This window comes from Achroia grisella, unplaced genomic scaffold (genome assembly GCF_030625045.1).
Source record: "Achroia grisella isolate CSIRO2021 unplaced genomic scaffold, CSIRO_AGI_Agris_v1 utg515, whole genome shotgun sequence".
In the NCBI taxonomy this organism is placed as follows: Eukaryota; Metazoa; Arthropoda; class Insecta; order Lepidoptera; family Pyralidae; genus Achroia; species Achroia grisella.
Genome location: NW_026712908.1, coordinates 2,247,056 through 2,268,082, shown reverse-complemented (window position 1 = coordinate 2,268,082; position 21,027 = coordinate 2,247,056). Strand labels below are relative to the sequence as shown.

Here is a 21,027-nt window from a genome sequence, read left to right as displayed (position 1 = left end):
ATATTTGGAGGGGTATAAAAGATTATTTTCAACAGAATTAAATGAGGATCTTTTGTATTGGTCTGGTTTTATGTGTTATTGATGACGAATCTACTTGTTAATTACTTTACTACATATTTTTTAAAATAATCATGTTTTATGAGGGAAAAATTATCCTATGTATAACAAATTTCATTTGAGTACCTCGGGTCGTTAAAGTGTAATGAGTAACAAGGTACAGTAAAAAGTTTTTTTTAAAGATGCTGATTTATCAATTCTAGTATTATTATTTTAATATTTATGTTGGAAATTTAAGTATTTATTCCATAATTATGGCACAACTTGTTTTGGCAGTTGGTTTAAAGTTTGTCCTCACACATTACGTTAAGTATTTTGTTTTAATATATAAGTAGTTACAATCGAAATTTTAGCATAATTATTATTTTTAATTGGGGTGAAAAAGGATTTGAGTTGCATTGTATTTAGTTGACTTATAATTAATGGGAGTCCAATTCTACAAAGTCGGGATTTGGGATTAAAAATACCCAATGTAGATCCAGATAAATCCATGTATAAACTATTTACCTCTTGAATACGCAACTGGGAAATAAACGCTTGTTTATCAGTCAAGGTATAACAGCGAGTTGATTATCGGAAACATTTCTAAAACAGCTCCAATGAACAATGTAACGGTTCTCACAACCTTTGCTTGTTACGTGTACGCTTACTCCAGTCAGTCCAGGGTTGCCATCCTTAATTTTTTACCTACGTGTAGTAATGATGAAGGCTTGTTGGAACTTGTTGAAGATTGGTTCCATTTAGCTCTCAAAACACAGTGCGACAGTCAGGGATGGTAGTTATTAATTACTGTGTATACTACTGAAACGCTCTGAATCCAAAACTTGATAGAGTGTAATATAAAATTTTAGTTGCAGTGAAAAAAATATTCATAAATACAAAATTGTACTAGGATGCCCACATATCTCGTAACGATCAAATGATCGTTACGAGATATGTGGGCATCCTAGATAATGTGAAGAATTCTCGCACAGTTGGCATCCCTGGTACGGTTATGTACGTGAGTTTGTTAAGATTACTCGATGGATTTATATTATTTCGTTAAATTCCGCTACAATTATATTTATTGTAGCGGAATTAAACAAAATAATATAAGTGTCATCGAGTAGTGAAATGGACTTCCGCAAAATAACACCTAATTCGATTAAATATAGTTTGTTAAGATTTTATAATGACGTTATCATGTGTTTATGTCAATAATAATAATGATTTTTGATTGTGTACAAAAAATAAAATTAAAAAAGTACTTGTGTTAGAAAGTGCATTACAAAACGGTATTATCGCCATAAGCAATCTTTTACCGACAAGTCGGTAGTAAATCAATATAAATTTTTTATGTATAATAATGGAAATTAAATTGGTGATGAATTAAATATTGAACACACCCTTCCTTCCTGTATCAGTATGAATACAGGCAGAGCAAGACCAGACACTTCATGTTGTATACAAAGTCTTCCTCTAACTAGATAATACTATCGATTGGGGCATACCTATGCCCCACGACACCCTTTAATAAAAAAAAACAATATATATACAATTACAAAAAAAAAATCTATATTTTTACTAAATTTAATGTAGTTGTACTATAAATCCAAAATATCAGTTCTATTTTTGTCTTTTTACGACCTTACGGCTGAACGAGGTCGGAATGGATATATAAAATAATATCTAAAATTATTAACTACTAGTATAGATATATACATACACATTAAACTTCAGGTAAAAATAAACCACCCACCCGTCACTATCTACATCTGAATTAGCAGTAGGTACAGCGATAAAATCCATTCGTTTCTTTGATTCGAATGGTGTATTGTGAATGTAGTAGCATGCATTAAAAAAACAAACAGTTACGTATTTGCGAGTTATCGAATTCGCACTTTCCGCTGCATTCGGAAAAATTATTCAATGGATCCGCACGCGTGCACCATTTGATCACTACAATTTGTATTACAAATCAATTTACGTAAGTAGTTGTAATACTTTGCTTGGAATATAACCGTATGTATATTTCATTTAGAGGTGTTCATACATCAGACATTCTCTCACTGAGTTAATAGATACTTCGTTTTAAGAGTTTTTTTGATGGATAAATGTAGAATATTAAATACGCCTGCACTTATGGTATAAGTTGGAATGGCACCAATGGAAGATGTCTAGCATCTTCCATTGGTGATGAACAGCATGGACTCAGATTAGGTTAGGCCACCGTGACGAATTTAACATGACTATACCATAATGACTTGGCGTAATACGCTGGCGTTGAGCCCAATCTAACGTGGTCCATTGCTGGCAATGGGGCCAATAGTTATAATCCCTTCCTTCTCACGTTTTAGGAATTGACACTGGCCTCATAATCTTGAAAATAAAAATCTATGCCATACAGATTGAAATGCAGTCTTTCATTCAAATTAATGATAATTTTAATGACGCGCGCGCTTACGAGTATAAAACCTTCAAAATCTGTATATTCAACCAAACGTATTTAAGTATATGTGAATTGCCAAAAAAAGTTGATGACAGTTTTCTAAAAAAATATTTTCTTCTACGTAAAGCGGCCATGCATTTTGTCATTTACCACTAGTTTCGATCTAAAATGTTTTTACTGTTATTTTACCGGCTAGACAACAGTTACCGGTTTTAAACATAAAGTTTTATTAATGTATAACAAACTGTATATTTTATATCTACTTTCTCTAAAGTATAAAGTCATTGATACGCTAAGTACGACACTATTTCTGTGATAATCATAAGTTTTCATTAATAGCAACTTCTATACCAGACATAGAGACATTTCTTATACTTAGTAATATTCTCGTGGGAACATTCTAGCATGCTTACGTATCCGCTTTAGCTATTTTGTTACGACATTATTAATTACTGTTAATAAAAATTAAAGGCAGTGAAGGTTAGGTCAACTCAATACAATGCAACTTAATTCCTTTTTCATCCCAATTAGATTATTAATTTTATGCTTATTATGCTAAAATATTGATTGTAACTAAGTACTTATACTTTATTGCGTAATAGTAGTATAATAATAATGATATAACGACAAAATTTAAACCAACTCCCAAAAGGAGTTATGCCATAATCATGGAATAAATACTAAAGGACAATCAAAATGGATACTTTTTTGTTCAAGGAACAAAGTCATTTGTATCAGCATAAAACTTTACTCTATTATACTCCTTTCTGATATTAAACAGGACAGTTATGGTTGTTGTTAGTTCAAGCTAAGTTAAAACGGCCATCTGGTTTCAAATAAAATAGCTTAGTAGATACATTAAAGTACAAGTTACATTATAAAGTATAATCCATGCTAGGCTTGGTCATTTCAAGTTAAGCGTTCAAAGGTCCCACCCATAGTAGACCCGCAATCCAGGTACAATGGAAGGGCCAACGTCCGGGTCAGCGATCCCGCGGCGCCTGGCTCGCATACCATCAGGGGTAAAAATAGCCCTATGTACAGGTTGACGCAGATTTTGCAGTTTTTAGGACAACATTTTATTACAGTTATCAAAATTAACTTGAAATACTTATTAAAAAAAACATTTAAAAGCTTTTAAATGTTTTTTTGTTGCTATAGGTAATATATTAATTACAATGAATTTATCTCTGTATAGGTCAATCTTTCATTTCTCTCTTTCAAGTCTCAGAATAACGAACACAAAAATTATTATCACTTTTTCTATCCACTATTGTTTAATTACGTCACAAATTATAGCATATTTTTTTTTATCCTACTGGATAGGCAAACGGAATAAACACGTCAATATGGCATCAATGAAATAATATTTTTTTTATTTCATATTTGGAACTGTCAAAAAAATTAAATATTATTCCTATGAACCAAGAAGGTTTTAATTTGTCTTTGAACAGTTTTTTAATGAGCGATCTTTTCAAAGGTTTTGGGTGTGTTATTGTACTTAGAGGGAGTCCAAGTCAATCTTTTATTTCGGAACTACCAAGTGGTGTATTTTTACTGTATAGTTATTTACAATATTCACTAAAAATACAGCTACTAAATCTGAACAAACGTCACCGTGTGTTTGCAATTTAGAGTTTATTTCCATTTTGTTCTCGTATTTTTTTGTTAAATGTATGTATTGTTGAATAAAGTACTTGTATTGAGGGCTTTAAGAGGTTTAGTCACGAATACTCACTAATATTACCACAGATTTATACACCTAAGTTACTATATTTACTACCGTATTGCTATAAAAATTCTTTAATACATCACTGTGGCCGTATGAAATCTTCGTACCTACGTCAAATAGAGATGAAACGATAAATTAATAGTTTAACTTTCACATTTTTATGATTGTTAGGATTAATATTTTTATAGATATGTATCAATACAGAATATCTTATTTCTTATGTATGTTAACTGGAAATAAAAGCAAAATAACTTATAATGCTACTAGCTGTACTCGCGGTTTCACCCGCATGAAATTTATAGCCTGTGTGTTATTCTAATGTTGAAGCTATATTATTGTAAAGTTGCATCAAAATCCGTTCAGTAGTTTTTGCGTGAAAGAGGAACAAATATCCTTTCATCTATCTATCCATAGTCACACACTTTTATGTTTATAATATTAGTAAAATTTGCAGTCTTAATTGTACAAATACATTATTAATATAATTTAGAGACAATGTGAGGAAAGGAGGACTTATCCCTAGAAGAGATCTCTTCTAATTAACCCAAAACATTGGCATAGGTGGTATTGAATTGTACAGGCATATATATATGCGTGTCATTGTCTGCTTCTTTCATATCCCTTATAATTTGCCGCCGATATCAAATTAAATGGAATAAGAAAGAAACATGTTTTTCTCTTCCATTCATCACTGTTCCCAGTCATCACATTATTTATTCTCTTTCTTACAATATCATCTTTCAAACAGTCCATCCATCTCTTTTTCGGCCTTCCTCTGCCCTTATAAACATCCATATTAATATATATCTATAATACATATATACCTGTATATAACAATACTAACGGTAATTTATTCTCAGAGGAAATAACATGGACATTGGTCACGCTGCAAGTGCAAGCCTCGGCTGCATTATGACATACATATACATATATTTCCTAGTAATCGGCAGAGTACAGAGACAACTCATTGATGTGAGCAATACGAAATAAGTGTATTAGCATACAAAGGCTTCAACGCCCACTAATATCACGAGCTTCATATTATACGTAGGCACATGGAATTGTAATCTATACATACTAATCAAATATTAAAAATTAATTTCGGCCATGAAATATACGCATGTAGGCGTAAACCTTTTCGTCTTTTTTTTCTGTGTCCATCCTGCAGTCAGTCAAAAACTATGAACAAATGCCAACCATTTCCTTTTTAAATAAATATTCGGTGAATTGGCGTACAAGCTGTGTGGGTGTGTACAAAATAGATGAAGATATGGTACCAGATTAATTGAGGACAACCCTTTTTTGAATTCATTTGAAAAAATAACATTAAGCTTGTATTATTATTGTAATTACACGTTATTAAAGTTTTTTATTACTTTATATTTATATAAGTTTGCTCTGCGTTTAAATGTATCGATTGATTTTATAATATTATAAGTCTATGTAGTTCTGGCAGATGTCTATTGTTTTTTTTTTATTTTTCTCATAGAACATCAGCATTGCAAACTTTAATCTTCCGTCCCTGAACACGGACTGCAAATTTTTCTTTGTTGTGATGAAAATTATAGGTATAAAAAATATTTGAAACAATATATGTATATTGAATATAAATAAAATTTAATCAACTTTCATTGTTTCATATTTATTTTTTTATAATTTTCATCACTTCTAAGAATAATCTGATCTTCGTGAAAAAGTATAGGTAGCTGTCTAATTATTTAACCAATTTAACAGCTGCATACTTATTGCTCAATGATAATATATATAATTAAATGCTGTATTAAGCACAGATAATCATCATTATCTTACATGCGATATCTTCAGAACTTGACCAGCCAGTTACTATTGAGGTGACGGCCTTCAGGTGGCTTCATAAATAACAGAACATAACTATAAAATTCATATTGTAATGAGACACACGTACATGTACTTACAGACTGTTGCATGAAATGCGATTTTTTTAAATTTTTTTGTACACTTGTTTAATCGTTATGTTAGCTGGGTAGGTACTTATATAAGCTTTTATATTCTTAATAGATATGGTAAAATAAAACTATAATTAAAATGAACGCGGTCTGCAATTGCAAACCGATGAAATTTTTTGTTGTTTTTTGTTATTGTAAATATTATTTAGTGTATAACTGAAAAAAGAAATATAATAGTGTAAAATAATAAATAATAATAATAATAATCTCAGGACAATTCACACAGCGCCATCTAGTCCCAAGTTAAGCTAGCTAAAGCTTGTGTTATGGGTACTAGATAACTGATACAAATACATAGATTTTTTTTTCGTAAATACATACATAATATACATAGAAAATACCCAGACCGATACAAACAATCATACTCGTGAATACAAATGTTTGTGCCGTGCGAGGAATCGAACCCGCGACCATTGGACGTAAAGCGGTGTGCTGGACCGCTATACCACCGAGGTCGTCAAACGTCAAAATAACTATATATCTACATATCGTCAAAATAACTATACGATAAAGTAAATTAAATATTTTTTTCGTCACTTTAAAACTATAAAAATCGTTTTGCAATAGCGGAACTGTTTATTAGTTATAAAATGTTTATTAGTTTGAATGGTAAATATTATATACAATTACAATAATTTTATACACAATCAGAAGTAGACAATGTTTGCGTCTGCTTGAACGATAGTCGTTACTAAAAAGTTAAAAGCCGTTATGCACGCAGCGGTACTCAAAACAAATGCTTTAAAAAGTTCAGGGCGTGTCTATGCTCAAATGAATGAATAAAACTAGCTTGTGAATGCATTTAAAAACGGCGAGTTTTAAATGACGTTATATTTTCTTCAGATTGGTACACATAAGGTATCACATTTTGTGTATGTAATTATAATGGGGTTGTTTATCACATAACCGTTGTCTATATACAAGAGCACTACGGTTATTACGTTATCACTTGACACCCGTGATACCATTCATGCGTTACCATTCGATACGACTGAACTGTCATACCTCTTATTCTGTAATTTCACTTCCTAATCTGCACGCTACGCTGCACGCGACTTTTTAAGATCTACCTCTAGCAAGTCACATTGGAATGCTGATTCAGCCAGCATATCGATTGGTTTTCCTTAGAACAACAAAAGAAAGTACCATAGAGTGCAAAATTATTAATTATCAAAATATTAGATTTAAAACTTCAAGTATAAGTATCGGTCCGGTAGCGGTCTTGTATCCGCCAGGGTATACCCGCAAGCTGCTGCTGACATTACATGAGTATACTGACATACTAAAACAGGTGGCGGAAATTAATGCTTTATAACAATACGAACGGGTCCCACGCAAGCTGCTAATGATACTGTTTAGCGCTAACTCAGAAGGTCTAGTTCAAGTGTGCCGTGACAACGCTTGCGCGGGGGAAATGTAATTATTATCTCATTATCTCTTGCATGCTGTGAATTTAATAAGGATGAAAATGCTTTGCTAATACATAAATAAGTATGAATGCTGTGAGAAGAACGAATTGCTTTATGACGAAGACATTAGTCGGTAACATAATCACATTACCAGCACAGCTGACAATATGGACTTTCATTATTGTCATTCGATCTCTTGTTCCATTCCGTGAAATGAAATTACGACGCCCTGAGACGAAGTTCAAGATTCCAGTGGTGAGGTCTAAAGTCGAATCCATAAGGCAGGAGTAAGCCTGCCACCGCTTTCTTAGTCCTTCCGCGGGTTTGGGGTAGCCTCTGCACTCGCCCTCGATTTCTTCTGGTGGACCTGTAAAGTACAGCTGCGGCCAACTGTATTAATAATGCAATAATTCGACAGAATCCATAGCTATAAGAAAACACGTACATACAGGAAAGTGAATTAGAATACAATAAATTATGGATTCGAAATAAAAAATACTTCTAGAGTATGTATGTGGCCTTAAATATAATGTTCGATGAAAGGATAGCAGATTGTAGGCTATTAGTTAGGCCGTTAAGGGGTAAAACGGTAACAATTTAACGACGCATTTTCACATACAATTAACTGACACATTTAATTGGCAGTTAACACGTTCATAACTCAATTTTATTATACAAAATGCTCAGTGACACAGCTATTTGTTTTGCGTAATCCCAACAATGAGATGATGCGATTGTCACCATGTGTCGCGGCCGCGTCCGGTGCACTGACGCAATGTGCGCCAACCTTTATTTACATCCGATTTGGTAGTTTTTGTCAAATAGGATATACTCAATGTCGATAGTATGTTAACACGTGATCCACTTAGTTTAATAAATTTTAAGGACATAAATTATTGTTATTATTATTGGGTTATTCGTGTTATAGGCCAGACGCCCCAGTCTGTTTATACTCTGACTCTCTTTTTATATTGTGATTTTTTTTACAAGGGGCCTTAGTAAAATAAGACCGGGAGCCTAATACATACATATTTATGTAAAGGTGTTAGATAGACACACACACTTGGTATAGTACTATAAAGAAAAATGTGCTATTATGCTATTGCACTAATTAAACTAATGACTATTCAAAATACAGGAAGGCTAAGGCTGTCCAATTGTAATAATAATTCATATTGTTTTATAAATGAGAACACAAATTTTAGTTTTTAGGTTTTAGTTCTTAAACTTACTTTTTATTTTTCTTGTTACAGACAAAATGGGGCGAGAATTCTAATCCATCATGCGCAAATTAAAGAAGATTTATCGCCTGCTCATCGTTCTTGGATGACATAGGTAATAACGACGACTAACTGGAATAAATTTAAAAGTATCTACATAATAAATTGTTGCCTTGTATAATATAATATATAATAATACAATTGATATAAGGCATTTTTAGATTGATTTCAGCGTCGTAATTTATGTCATTTTATGTCATATATCTGACTCCAAAAAACTGTGTCAATTTATATTTCTGAGTAACTCCGGTGATCGAAACATCGATGACAGAGCAAATAAATTTGAGCGATAACGGTACTTGTCGAGTAACATATATAAATTTAAGATCTCTTTTTTTTAATCTTTTAAAATTCATTTTTTTATTGAACAATTTCTACACTGAATATCATGAGTGCACTTGCGTTTTCTACGGCCGTTTACTAAACTGAACAGAGAGAATTAAAATTAGGTACCTAATATCTCTTATATGTGACTAGGTGTGTACGCAGTTGCAACGTCGTGATTTATAGCCTATGTGTAATTCTGAGGTATAAACTATATTATTTTAAAGTTTATTTCAAATCCATTCCGTAGTTTTTGCATGACTTTTTACAAGAGTAACAAACATCCATTCATCCAAACTTACAATCTAGCGCGTTTATTGTAAGGAATCGAATCCACAGTCATCATCCATCTTACAAACTTCCGCGCTTATTATAAGGTATCGAACCCATGATTATCGAAAGTAAAGCGCTGTACACCGCTAGACCATCGAGGCAATTAACACTATACGATTAGTCGAATCGTATAATGTTAATTTAGAGAAATAATAATAACAAAAACACAGATTAGACAACTAAAGCATGTTTACAGGTCGGTGTTGAATACACGATGTCGCAGTCAGCTCTCGGCCTCGGCGGGGAGCGCCGGTACTCTGTACCCTCCAACCCGCTGATGCACGACCCTCGTGGCATGCATTCTGAAGACCTGCACGCATGGTCTATATACAGGTGCACAAATTATATAATTACAAGTTATTGTTAGTTTTGAGGACATGATTGACAAGTTGTTAGGACATATTTTTCATTGGATTTGAAAGTTTTTGTGAATACGAGTAGTATTAGTCTCATTTTGTGATGATTTGGATTCATCGTGGTTCTTATGATGTTGTTAACCCATCATATGGAGTTAAGCTCATAGGTAGGTAAGTATTTGAAATTCATTTGGAATTCTTAGAATATATAAACTTCGAATACTGATTTTCCGTCAGCTCGGTCTGAAGGATTCAAACCACAAAGTAGGTATGCTCATATGTATAAAATTAAAATGGATATCTGACAGCATAGCCGGATATCTTAGAGAAGAGGTTTGGAATTGTCTTTTCTTGGAATCACTTTATTTTTATGTTCCACTAGCTGGTAGCCGACTTTTCCCGCGTAGAACTAAAATAAATAAAATTTCTAAAATAAAAGTAGCCTAAGATACTCTTTATAACATTAGCTATCTACGAGTGAACTATCCACTAGAAGCTATCTGCTACTTATCACTTTCCATTAAGTGGGCTGTCAGGTTATTTGTCACTCTAATTACATAATAAATGTTTTATATTAATAATATGTATTTGACTTAATTTTTTTTAGTTTGTATTTTATCTTTTATTACTTATATTATTTGCACTTCTGTGACCCACACTCCACTTTCTGTGTCACGCTGTTTTGGGTTGACTGGAAGATATTTCTTTTAGAGATAAGTCCTCCTTTGGCAAGGTAAAAAATTTATAACATGTACTTGAAATCTTGGATTTAAAAATGCAATAATGTTTTGTGTTCTGAACAGACAAAATCTGAACTCGGACTTCACAGACAGCGCTCTCGGTAGCACCGACAAGAGTCCACTTCCATATGGCAACTTTCAGCTTCGTGACACCACCGTGCAGTCTATATTATCACATCCTCGATATGGACCCAAGTAATATAATTATTACATACTTTATGTTATCATATCATTATTATTAAATTGTAAATGATGTATAAAATTTATACACGGTATGTGTACAACTTTGGTAGATTTAGTGGAATGTGCACATTCAAGTTTGCTAGTTTGAAAATCGAATACTGTACAAAGTTTGTTTAAAAAAGCAACACGCAAGATACTTGCTTGATCTTCTTATATTAAGTCTGTTTTGCGAAAAAGAAGTAGAAAAAGACCATTGAAAAATGATTTTATATGAATAAAATTTATTTCTATTTATTGATACAGCCTAAATCAGTAACTACAGATTTAATTGTCTATGTTTTTAATGTTAACTTTACTTCCATAGATCCGCACTTGGTTCGAATATGTACACGTACCTAAAGTTCGGTCTGCCGCGAGTGTTCCCACCGAACCATAACGGCTCGCAGAGATCCGGTACACCCAAACCGAAAACGTCCATCGGTAGTGGAATGAAACCAGTGCCAAGGTAATGTTTAATAGAAATATAAATTAATTTAAGTTTAAGTTAAAGTCTTCTATCAATTTTAAGCTGTAAAATCAATTGTATTACAATTAATTTTATCGTCAAATTACTCATTCGTCATTACATACATATATTGTCTCAGTGGTTTGTATGCGGCATCACATGGATGGAGGTTTACTAGAGATAGACTGTAAAAAGTCGTCTGTGTGGATACCTCGGTCTCATCTATTTCAGCCAAGCAGTTTGCTTTATAAACTATGTTTCTGTTGTAGAGTACAGATTAAGCAGTTACAATTATAGAATTAGAAGCACAACCTTTTCGTCCTATGGAATGGCTATGAGTGTTTTCATGAGTGTCATATAATAACGTCATGTCCGTAGTGTTCTTTATTTATATGGCAATGGTTACCGTTTACCTACCATCAGGTAGGTTGTTAGCTTGTTTACTATTCCAATTACATAAAAAAATGCTAACTGAGAATACTTTATCAGTATAGAGTTTCCATTGTTAGAGATGTTATCCAGTCAGCTTAACTCAACATTAGTTTTTATTTATAAGAACTATTGTAATATGTAATATGCAATAATAATATATATTAAATTGTAACATAATTTTTGTGCAGGATACATCGGCAAAGTCGAGGAGTTCGAGAAACGTCGTCAGGCTACGATAGTTCAGACAACGAAACCACTACTAACTACAAGTACAGTCGGAAATACAGATCCGACCCAGACTTCCGGATGCAGAATTTACATCATTCCTATCAGGTAAATATATCACGCATTCTTGCACATGAATAGATTGCGTGAAAGATTTGATTATATTACGTTGGTATATAAACTGACGGTCTATGGTTCATGGAAAACTGACGACGGGCCTGATATTCTTTATGCATAGCAAAGAGGATATCATACTCGAATTCAGTATTAAGATGATATGATATTCAGGATTTTCGCTGCTACATCATTCTTATCCAGTTATTTATCATTTAAATCAAATCGTTTCAAAATAGTTACTTATCAATACAATATATAAATACGATACATGGACAAGACAAGGCATTCCTCTGATAAATAAATTTGTCACGATCGTTAACTATAATATTTATTATTCGCTATTTTTATTGCACCCGCCTGTGCTAACAGTTTTCGCTGGCGGGGCACCAGTGAAGTATGAGCATGAAGTCAGGTTAGTTAATCCATCATGGCAAATTATAATTTACCACGATGATAGCCATGGGGAGCCGCGTGGTAGTCAACCTGACATGGTACATAGCTAGCTAGGGGGTTATTGGCCCTCATTGCTAACAATTCCTTTTCCCACTTATTAGTCTTTGTTGAGCGTACTAGGGTATACTAGAATATCATATATAAAGGTATAAGTAGATCAATGACTCATGGAATTAAAAAGAAAAAACTTGTAAAATTTAAATGGTGGGAAATCCTACAAAGAATGACAAACAAAATAGTTTGTGCCGATTTTCTGGTCATTGACCTATCCTTAACAAGTTCGATCTATAGTTTTGCATGATCGAGTTCAATAACGTTATATGGTTAAATCTATCGAAAGGAATTATACAATTCCTGATCATATTTTGCTCTTTTTTCTTCCTTTACTCTACTAATAATATAAATTTGAGATATATTTAAATTGTTAAGAACTGCTTTTTACTATATAAACTTAAACTTAGAATTAGTTTATATACCTATATATTGGTTCTAAATCAAATGAAACTTATGTTATGTTAACAAGAATTATTCACAATTGCATTAAGAACTTTAGCTCCTGGTAGTTGTTGAATGTAGCTGGAATGACAAATATGCAGACGGCCCATCTAATAAAAAGTGGGAATCATCGCCTAAATATCTTATCCACTATATATCTATTACATCTACTCTTGATAAATTGCCATTCAACGTAATTTCCCTACCACACCCTTCAAATTGAAACACAGATTAGAAAAACAAGCTGTTTGGCAACTGAAGCTAGTGATACCAATGCTGCATGATATTGCAAACGCATATGCAGCATATAGGATGCTGTAAAGTAATTTACGTTCGGATTGCTGTCGTCACATAGACCATATTTGTATTAATTATTTTATATGAATAGTCCCTAAGGCACTTGTGTATACAATATATTCAATTTCAAAATATTTTTATTCTATTATAGTAGGTCTATTACAGACTCTTATAATATGTCAAATCTACCGTCAGTTCGTAATGATTTCATGAGAAGAACTGACAAGAAACTCAGCTCGTATTCTTTTCAAGTAAATGTTGGACATTTTTAAAACAATACGGATTATTTTGTAAATTTGAGAGAATAGAGTGATCACCATATAGTCTAATCAGTGTTCGTAACCCGTATAGACCAGTCTCCAGAGGCAGGCATTATAAGCTTTTAACTTGCCTGAAATAAATAAAATAAATCAATACCGTTATCAACAGCCGGGTACAGGGGTGCCGTTAGTGGCGATGCAGCAGGCTGGCATACGGGAACAGCACTGGACGAGCAGTCGGAACAAGTCTGTAAGCGAGGCCAACTTGCTCGGCATTGATGCGAGGCCCCAGCGCTCACAGTACACCAACAGGCGGAACAGCGTGGCGGAGTTTGCGCCAGACGGCGACCATCACAGGTTACGGAATATGATTATAGAAAATCTTTTTATTGTTCACTGAACGCAATTTTTTTATCGATGATAATGGAATGGTGCAGCCGCCTGCGCTAACGGTTTACGCAGGAGGATGAGGAACATGAAGTCAGGTCAGTTAGCCCATCGTGCCAAATTCACCAGGAATTTATCACGGTGGTTTCCAGGAGGAACCGCGTGGAGGTTAACCTGACATGGTACATTGCTAGTAATGGTGTCATAACTCATAAGTCCACATTACTAAGTTTATCTCTATTAACAACCAATATTAAAAATCTTTAACGTTTCTGCTACATTCTAAGGAAGGGGTCAATTAAGTGTGAAATAATATGACATGAATCTTTTGATTTCATTGAAATTTAAATTACTCTAAAAATAACCAACAAACAACTGTCAATAAAGACTCTATGGAGTACGCAAAACCTGATACTATTTTCATATTAGTGGTTAACTTTGTCACTTAACTTAACATTTATGACAAAAATTGAATAAATTATATTGTCCTATAGCTATTTAATGCCAGCATCGCATCTGGGCGGGCGCATCTCAAAAGCAGGCAGTCATATGTCAGTCGCTCAGTCAAGGAAGCACTCGACTCTACGACCCGGAGATTATATAGATGGATATGCACATTCCGCTTATATATACCCTAATTATTATGTAAGTATACTAGTATAAGTACTTCTTTCTAATAGGAGTATCTACTTAAGTGACCTATTGTCAAATTTCTATAAGTAAATTATAAAATATGTAATTATTTCATATACATCCATGAATTGCATATCAAAGTTTACCGTGCGTCAATTTTCTATAGATTTGTTGGAATAAAATTTTTGCCAGACTGTTTTGATTTGCACATTAAATTAAAACAAGTAAATCTGTTTGATGTACTTAATTAGGGTATTTGCGTTTTGTTAAAAAAAAGTATTCATTTGCAATTGAGTGGACATTTATAAATTTTATTTTACCGTATTTTTTTATGTTCCAGGTAAACAGTTTAGAAATAACGTCACCAGAAAACAAATCGACTCTCCTGGTGTCTGGTCTTAGTTTTGAAGTAAAGTCTGGGGAGATCCTGGCTGTGCTTGCGACATCTCAACACGAAGCCACGGGTCTGCTGGACGTTTTAGCTGGCGTTAGAAAGGTAGAAACAATTTTTCCGACAACACTCTCGTTCATTACCTGACTGTAGATCTATCTAGTGATACTTACACACGTCGATCTGCATGTGTTAGTAGCTGATATCGTAGCTTTGTTTAAGAGAATTAATTTTTAGTATATTCTTTATAAACTAGTTTTCGCTGTATTATTTACATCAAGCTAACTTTTTTGTTTGTAATATCAATAGGTTAATTATTCGCAATTTACGGCATTATCCGCTTGTTGTCACAATAATTCAAGAGACAGTGGCTATTCCCACTTTCTACGATCTTCTATCATGCTATTTAAATGTTGATACGACACGACTTCAATTATTTCTTTAATTTGCTCTCTATTCTATATGTATGTATTTGTACTCTAATAATACTCTTGTAATGTTTTCGTGTAGAAATTATCAGGCGACATAGTGCTTAACGGGCAGCCTGTAGCCTCGTCAACTTTACGCAAGGTAGCAGCGTACGTCCGCAAAGATACTTCATTGTGTCCCTCAATGACAGTCGAACACACGTTGCGATTTCATGCCGCGTTACGAAGGCCGAGGAGTAACCACAATCAAGTAAAAATGTCTGATAGAGATAGAGTAAGTATCTGTCTAATATAATCTAAAATAATATATAACTATAAAAACGATAACGAGAGAAACATCTCTGGTGGCGGAGGGGGAGCATCTGGTAGATTTAGCTCCGCGACTCATTGTTTCTCATCTATGGATGTTACAAACTTTGCACATTTTTATATATTTATTTCACTTTTGCACTGTTATGTTTGTACCTGAATTATAAGTATTACCATTTTCTATTCATTGTTTCATTAATATCACACATACAGTCAATTTATTTTATCGTCCACAATGGGAAAATAATTGTGAAGAATTAAATACGTATTATTATAGAAAATATGTCGTTTCTACAGTTATCAGTCATACCATATTTCGTTAGGATCTCCCTATAGTTGAATTCTTGTGAAATAGAGCGCTTACTAGCGTAACTATGTTGTTTATGTGTTTTATTGTTGGTGTTTCTCGTAACAAAGTAACAAACTCGTAACAAATCTTTAATTTATATTCTCAAATTCGTCGAGAAGTTTCGAACGACCTTTTAGTCGAAGTCAGAGTACTAAACCGCTAGACCACGACACTGTCACTTATATAATAATATTACATTAAATAGTTCAATACTTTAGCTCTACTGATATAATAATATTATAATATGTATGTAATTTATTAAAATTTGTAATAACTTTGTGATGATTTCAGATAAATCTTCTTATAGAAGAATTAGGACTTGAGCAAGTACGAGATACAAATGTAGCACGTCTCACTCGTTCAGAAATACGTAGATTGAACGTTGCCTGTCAGCTGTTATTAGATATGGCGGTACTTATTCTAGATCAGCCAACAAAGGAAATGGACATTTTTGATACGTTCTTCTTAGTCGAATATTTGAAAAACTGGGCCAGTACTGGACGGGTGGTCATAATGTCATTACATCCCCCGACCTATGAAATTTTTGCTATGTTAACAAAGGTAATAATTGAATTAAAAGATTTATTTTATCCGACTCGAAGGATCAAAATGTTATATATGAATATTTTTTTGCAGGTGGTACTAATATCTGCCGGTAGAACTATGTTTAGTGGATATAGGAGAGACATGTTGCCATATTTCACCTCAATCGATTACCCTTGCCCTGCCTTTAAGAATCCATCTGATTACTACTGTAAGTACTGTATTATGTACCTACTCTTATATTTTTACAATATCTATTATTATTATAGATATTGATATATGCCAACATAATCAAACATTGACGTTTAAAATTGTCAGATCCTGAACTATTTTAGAAGAACCATTATAAAATGTTTATGTTTATTAAATTTTATTATTATGCTAGTGGTCGGTAACTATTTAGATATAAAAATAACAACTAAAGTAATAATAAACTACTTACAGTCGACACAAATAATTACATACAGATATAAGGTGTTACCATTTTGTATGAAAAAAATAATCGGGGTAAGATCCCGGGTATAGTTTGCTGGTTACATAATACTTTAGATTACTGCCCCACCCTGGGCCATGGCTCGCTGTCTATATCTGTCTATGACAGAACAATAGTAATATTTTATACTAGCCTGCGGTAAGCCTAAACTTTACAGGAATATAGCTTATACATCAGAATAACATACTAGTTATTCTGATGTATAAGCTATATTACTGTAAAGTTTCATCAAAATCCGTTCAGTAGTTTTTGCGTGAAAGAGTAACAACATCCATACTCACAAAGTTTCGCGTTTATAATATTCTTAAGATTAAGATAAGATGGTATGCGCAGTGGACTTGGTGACGCTGGACGAGCTGTCGGCGGCGGCCATGTTGGAGTCGTCGGGCCGCATCGAGGCGTTGGCGGGCGTGTTTGCAGGCGCACACGCTCCGCCTCAGCCGCCACCCGCCGTGCCACTGCCCGCGCCCGCGCCCTCGCCACATGCACTACTACAGGCCTTCGCATTACTCGAGTAACTATATCTTACTAGCTGACTAGAGCTACTTCGTCTGCGCTTCATTTCCCCATCTTTTGCGATATTTATCATTGCAACTCCGCTCCTATTGGTCGTAGCATAATGTTATATAGCTTAAAGCCTAACTCGACAAATGGACTATCCAACACAAAAGTAATTTTTCAATTCGAACCGATAGTTCCTGAGATTAGCACATTTAAACAAACAAACTCTTCAGCTTTATAATATTAGTATAAATTCTTGCTTACGTATATAAGGTCATTTAGAAATCGGACCTATTAGTAACCATTGTCGTCTTTATCCTCGATTCCTCGGAACGAAATTTTCCAATATTGGGACGCTATGAATTTCAGTGGTTGTTTATAGAGCGCCAAATACCAGCGTCGTGGCACCTCGTCATAGCATATGCTGGGCGGAGAACTAACATAATGATCCAAATTGTAAATATAAAATTAATGTTGTTGTATGTACAACAATGTTATCACATAACACATGATTTCGGTTTAAAGAGCGCCATACAATTATCATATGTATTAGATGTATCAAATAAACGTATTTTCTTTCTTTCTTTTATTGATGATAATTGTATGGCGCTCTTTAAACCGATACATAGTAAGCTGTAAGCAGTATAAATATCTATTGATGCTGCTCATCTGAGAGCTATACAGACTACGTTATTCAAAGTGGTGGTCTAGCGGTCTGGCACACCGCCTTATTTTCGATGAACATGATTATGATTGTTTGTAGTGTTCTAGGTGTTTTTATGTATGTATTTACAAAAAAACGTTTATTGTAAACGCTATCAGTTCTCTAGTACCATAACACAAGCTCTGCATAGCTTGGGACTAAATGGTGGTGTGTGAATTCTCTAGGCTTCTTATTATTACTAAACATCTTGATATTGAATAAAGCAAATGAATATACAAATAAATTAGCATAATTTATTTGTATATTCATTTGCTTTATTTATTAAGATGTTATATCGTGGTTTGTGTTATTATTGTTTCTGTTCTTATTCCAAGTATCTTGTTATTGTATGTGTTGCATTTGTAAGTATTCAATAAATAAAATTACATGTTCATTAGCGTAGACGTTAGGTCCACACTAGTGATTAAAATAATATATGATATTAATTTTCAGAAAAAGCTTAGTCTTCACGCAGATGTCCACATTATCCAATGTGGTCTCCCGCGTGTTGATTGCCGCTATCATGTCCCTCGTCACTGGAACTATATTCTGGGATTTACCAGCCACAGATTCAAAGGTTTTTGATTCTTTTTTGTTATTATTTATTTAATATCGAGCGTAATTGGTAAAAGTAGTTTTTGAGGAGTCAATGGTTTTTAAAGAAATCCCTTTTATAAATTTCGTTACTTATTATTATTCATCTTAAGCATTTCCCATGCATTATATTTATTAAAGATTATGTATATTATATTACATTGTATATATTATATTTTCCGCAGTTGACGCAAAATGATAGAATAGGCTACCACTACGCAGTGATGTGTCTGACGGTGTGGCCGATTCTATTGTGGCTGAGTGCGCGAGAGGCCAGCTCTATGCGGCACCACGTAGAGAGGGACATCGCAGTAGGCCTATACTCGAGGACGATATTCATACTTTTTGATGTGAGTATAACACTCTTTTATGGATGAATATGAAATGATACACTTTTTTTACGCATGAAAAATCTCTCAGTAACGGAAGGTCAGGTTATTAGGCCCGTGACAAAAAATCCCATACTCCCATATGGGATTTTTTGTCACGGGAGTGTGGAATTTTTACCCACTAAAACACATGGTATACTACCGAACCACTTCTAAAGTCATTGCCAGTGGCGTGGTCGATTTGACACGGTACCGTGTCAGGTCAATCTACATTACTAGTAGCACAGATAAGATTACATACTAGTAGTAAGAGGGCTCACTCTATATTCTAATGGAGACTCCATTGGAATATAGCCAACAAATTTAATATGATGAATTTGGAATTATTTTTGTTGCGAGTGTAATTATGTAAAATAATATAACAATATGTATTTCAGCAATTCCTCGAGCTATGGTCGGCCGTTCTAACATGGCTGGCGTTTATAGTTCCCAGTTACGCCATGACCGGATTGTACGCGCAGACTCCGGGATCTTTCGATGGATTCTATATACATATAGGTAAACAACCGCTAGCGTATTGGCACGCACTAAATACATTTTTGTCACACACAGACATGTCGTTAACATGCTGAAGAGATTTTTAGAAAATTTTATGATAAAGCAGCTACTCAATTGTGTACTCGTGTAAATATAAAATTTTAATCAGAACTTTTCAAATCGTCAACAGGAGTGTAATTCCACTTTTACGGGAGAAAGATATTGGACATTTATACAGTAATATAGAGTAGAAATGTTGGAACTTTGAGAGAAATATACTTTTTTTTTATAGTTATTTTGTTACAAATTTTAGTGCTGTTTGGTTATATTTTCTTTTCATTAGTTCCATTAGAACGTTTTAGATTCATAGGTAGGTACTACCTTTACTTAATGTGTCTTAAAAATTATTTGATTTGATAAACTCTTTCGCAGGATACATGCTGCTCTATCTAATAAGCGTACAAATGTTATGCCGCGCGACGATATTCCTTGTGCCAATGGAGAAGACGGCCGCAACGATAGCGGGCTTCTGTCTCCTGCTCAGTACCCTGGTGAACGGCGTATTGCTGCACCAGGCGGACCTGCCGCAGTACGCACGATGGTTGGAGTACGTGTCACCGTCGAGGTGGACGATGCCGGAAGTATTGCAGAAGGAACTCAGCGAAACAGCGTTGAGGAACAGTATTAGCAAGGATATTAGATGTACTAACAAACAGGTAAATTTTCACTTTATCTATAGATAAGATTTTATTTTTGTTGTAAAGGGGCATGCCTAAATTAGGTCACACAAGTATCTAGATATTTTTTTTGTTTGTTAGATTTGTTAGTTATACTTCTTCGATCTCAAAACAAAGTCTTAGGAAAGAAGTGGAGTGGCACATTATATTAATTTGACTATCACAAGGAAATGTCAAATATTTTACTAGGAGTCAATGGACACTAGGAGAGAGTATAAATATAGTTAAACATTCTTAACACGAATAATTTTATGGCAAATAAGATACTTACCTCTGTCGACGTTTCAAAAAGGTTTCACTACATGGTTACACAGTCACGAGTTGTCTGGATATCTTAATAATGTATATCCAACGCAAAAATCTAAAAAGAAACCACGAGTCATTGCGGTGGATAATAATGATGATGATGAAATCAAGGTACTAAATCATATTCTTGTTCAACAAATTATCACATTTTATTTGTATACGTAGTAAGGAAAAGT

At 33.8% G+C, this 21,027-nt stretch overlaps 1 protein-coding gene across 2 annotated transcripts in view; it reads left to right on the top strand.

The window, feature by feature from the left end:
• LOC131847070 (ATP-binding cassette sub-family G member 8) overlaps positions 1-21,027 on the top strand; it is a 67,068-nt gene that overhangs the window by 44,042 nt on the left and 1,999 nt on the right. For both annotated transcript variants that reach the window (XM_059196522.1, XM_059196520.1), the window contains 16 exons: positions 8,865-8,946; positions 9,745-9,881; positions 10,708-10,839; positions 11,192-11,332; positions 11,953-12,097; positions 13,781-13,968; positions 14,493-14,643; positions 14,972-15,127; positions 15,533-15,724; positions 16,400-16,669; positions 16,745-16,862; positions 17,478-17,658; positions 18,802-18,925; positions 19,128-19,292; positions 19,709-19,829; positions 20,241-20,524. In XM_059196522.1, coding sequence (XP_059052505.1) covers positions 9,763-9,881; positions 10,708-10,839; positions 11,192-11,332; positions 11,953-12,097; positions 13,781-13,968; positions 14,493-14,643; positions 14,972-15,127; positions 15,533-15,724; positions 16,400-16,669; positions 16,745-16,862; positions 17,478-17,658; positions 18,802-18,925; positions 19,128-19,292; positions 19,709-19,829; positions 20,241-20,524 — 2,487 coding nt within the window. In that variant the 5' untranslated portion in view covers positions 8,865-8,946; positions 9,745-9,762. The remainder of the gene's footprint in view (positions 1-8,864; positions 8,947-9,744; positions 9,882-10,707; positions 10,840-11,191; positions 11,333-11,952; positions 12,098-13,780; positions 13,969-14,492; positions 14,644-14,971; positions 15,128-15,532; positions 15,725-16,399; positions 16,670-16,744; positions 16,863-17,477; positions 17,659-18,801; positions 18,926-19,127; positions 19,293-19,708; positions 19,830-20,240; positions 20,525-21,027) is intronic.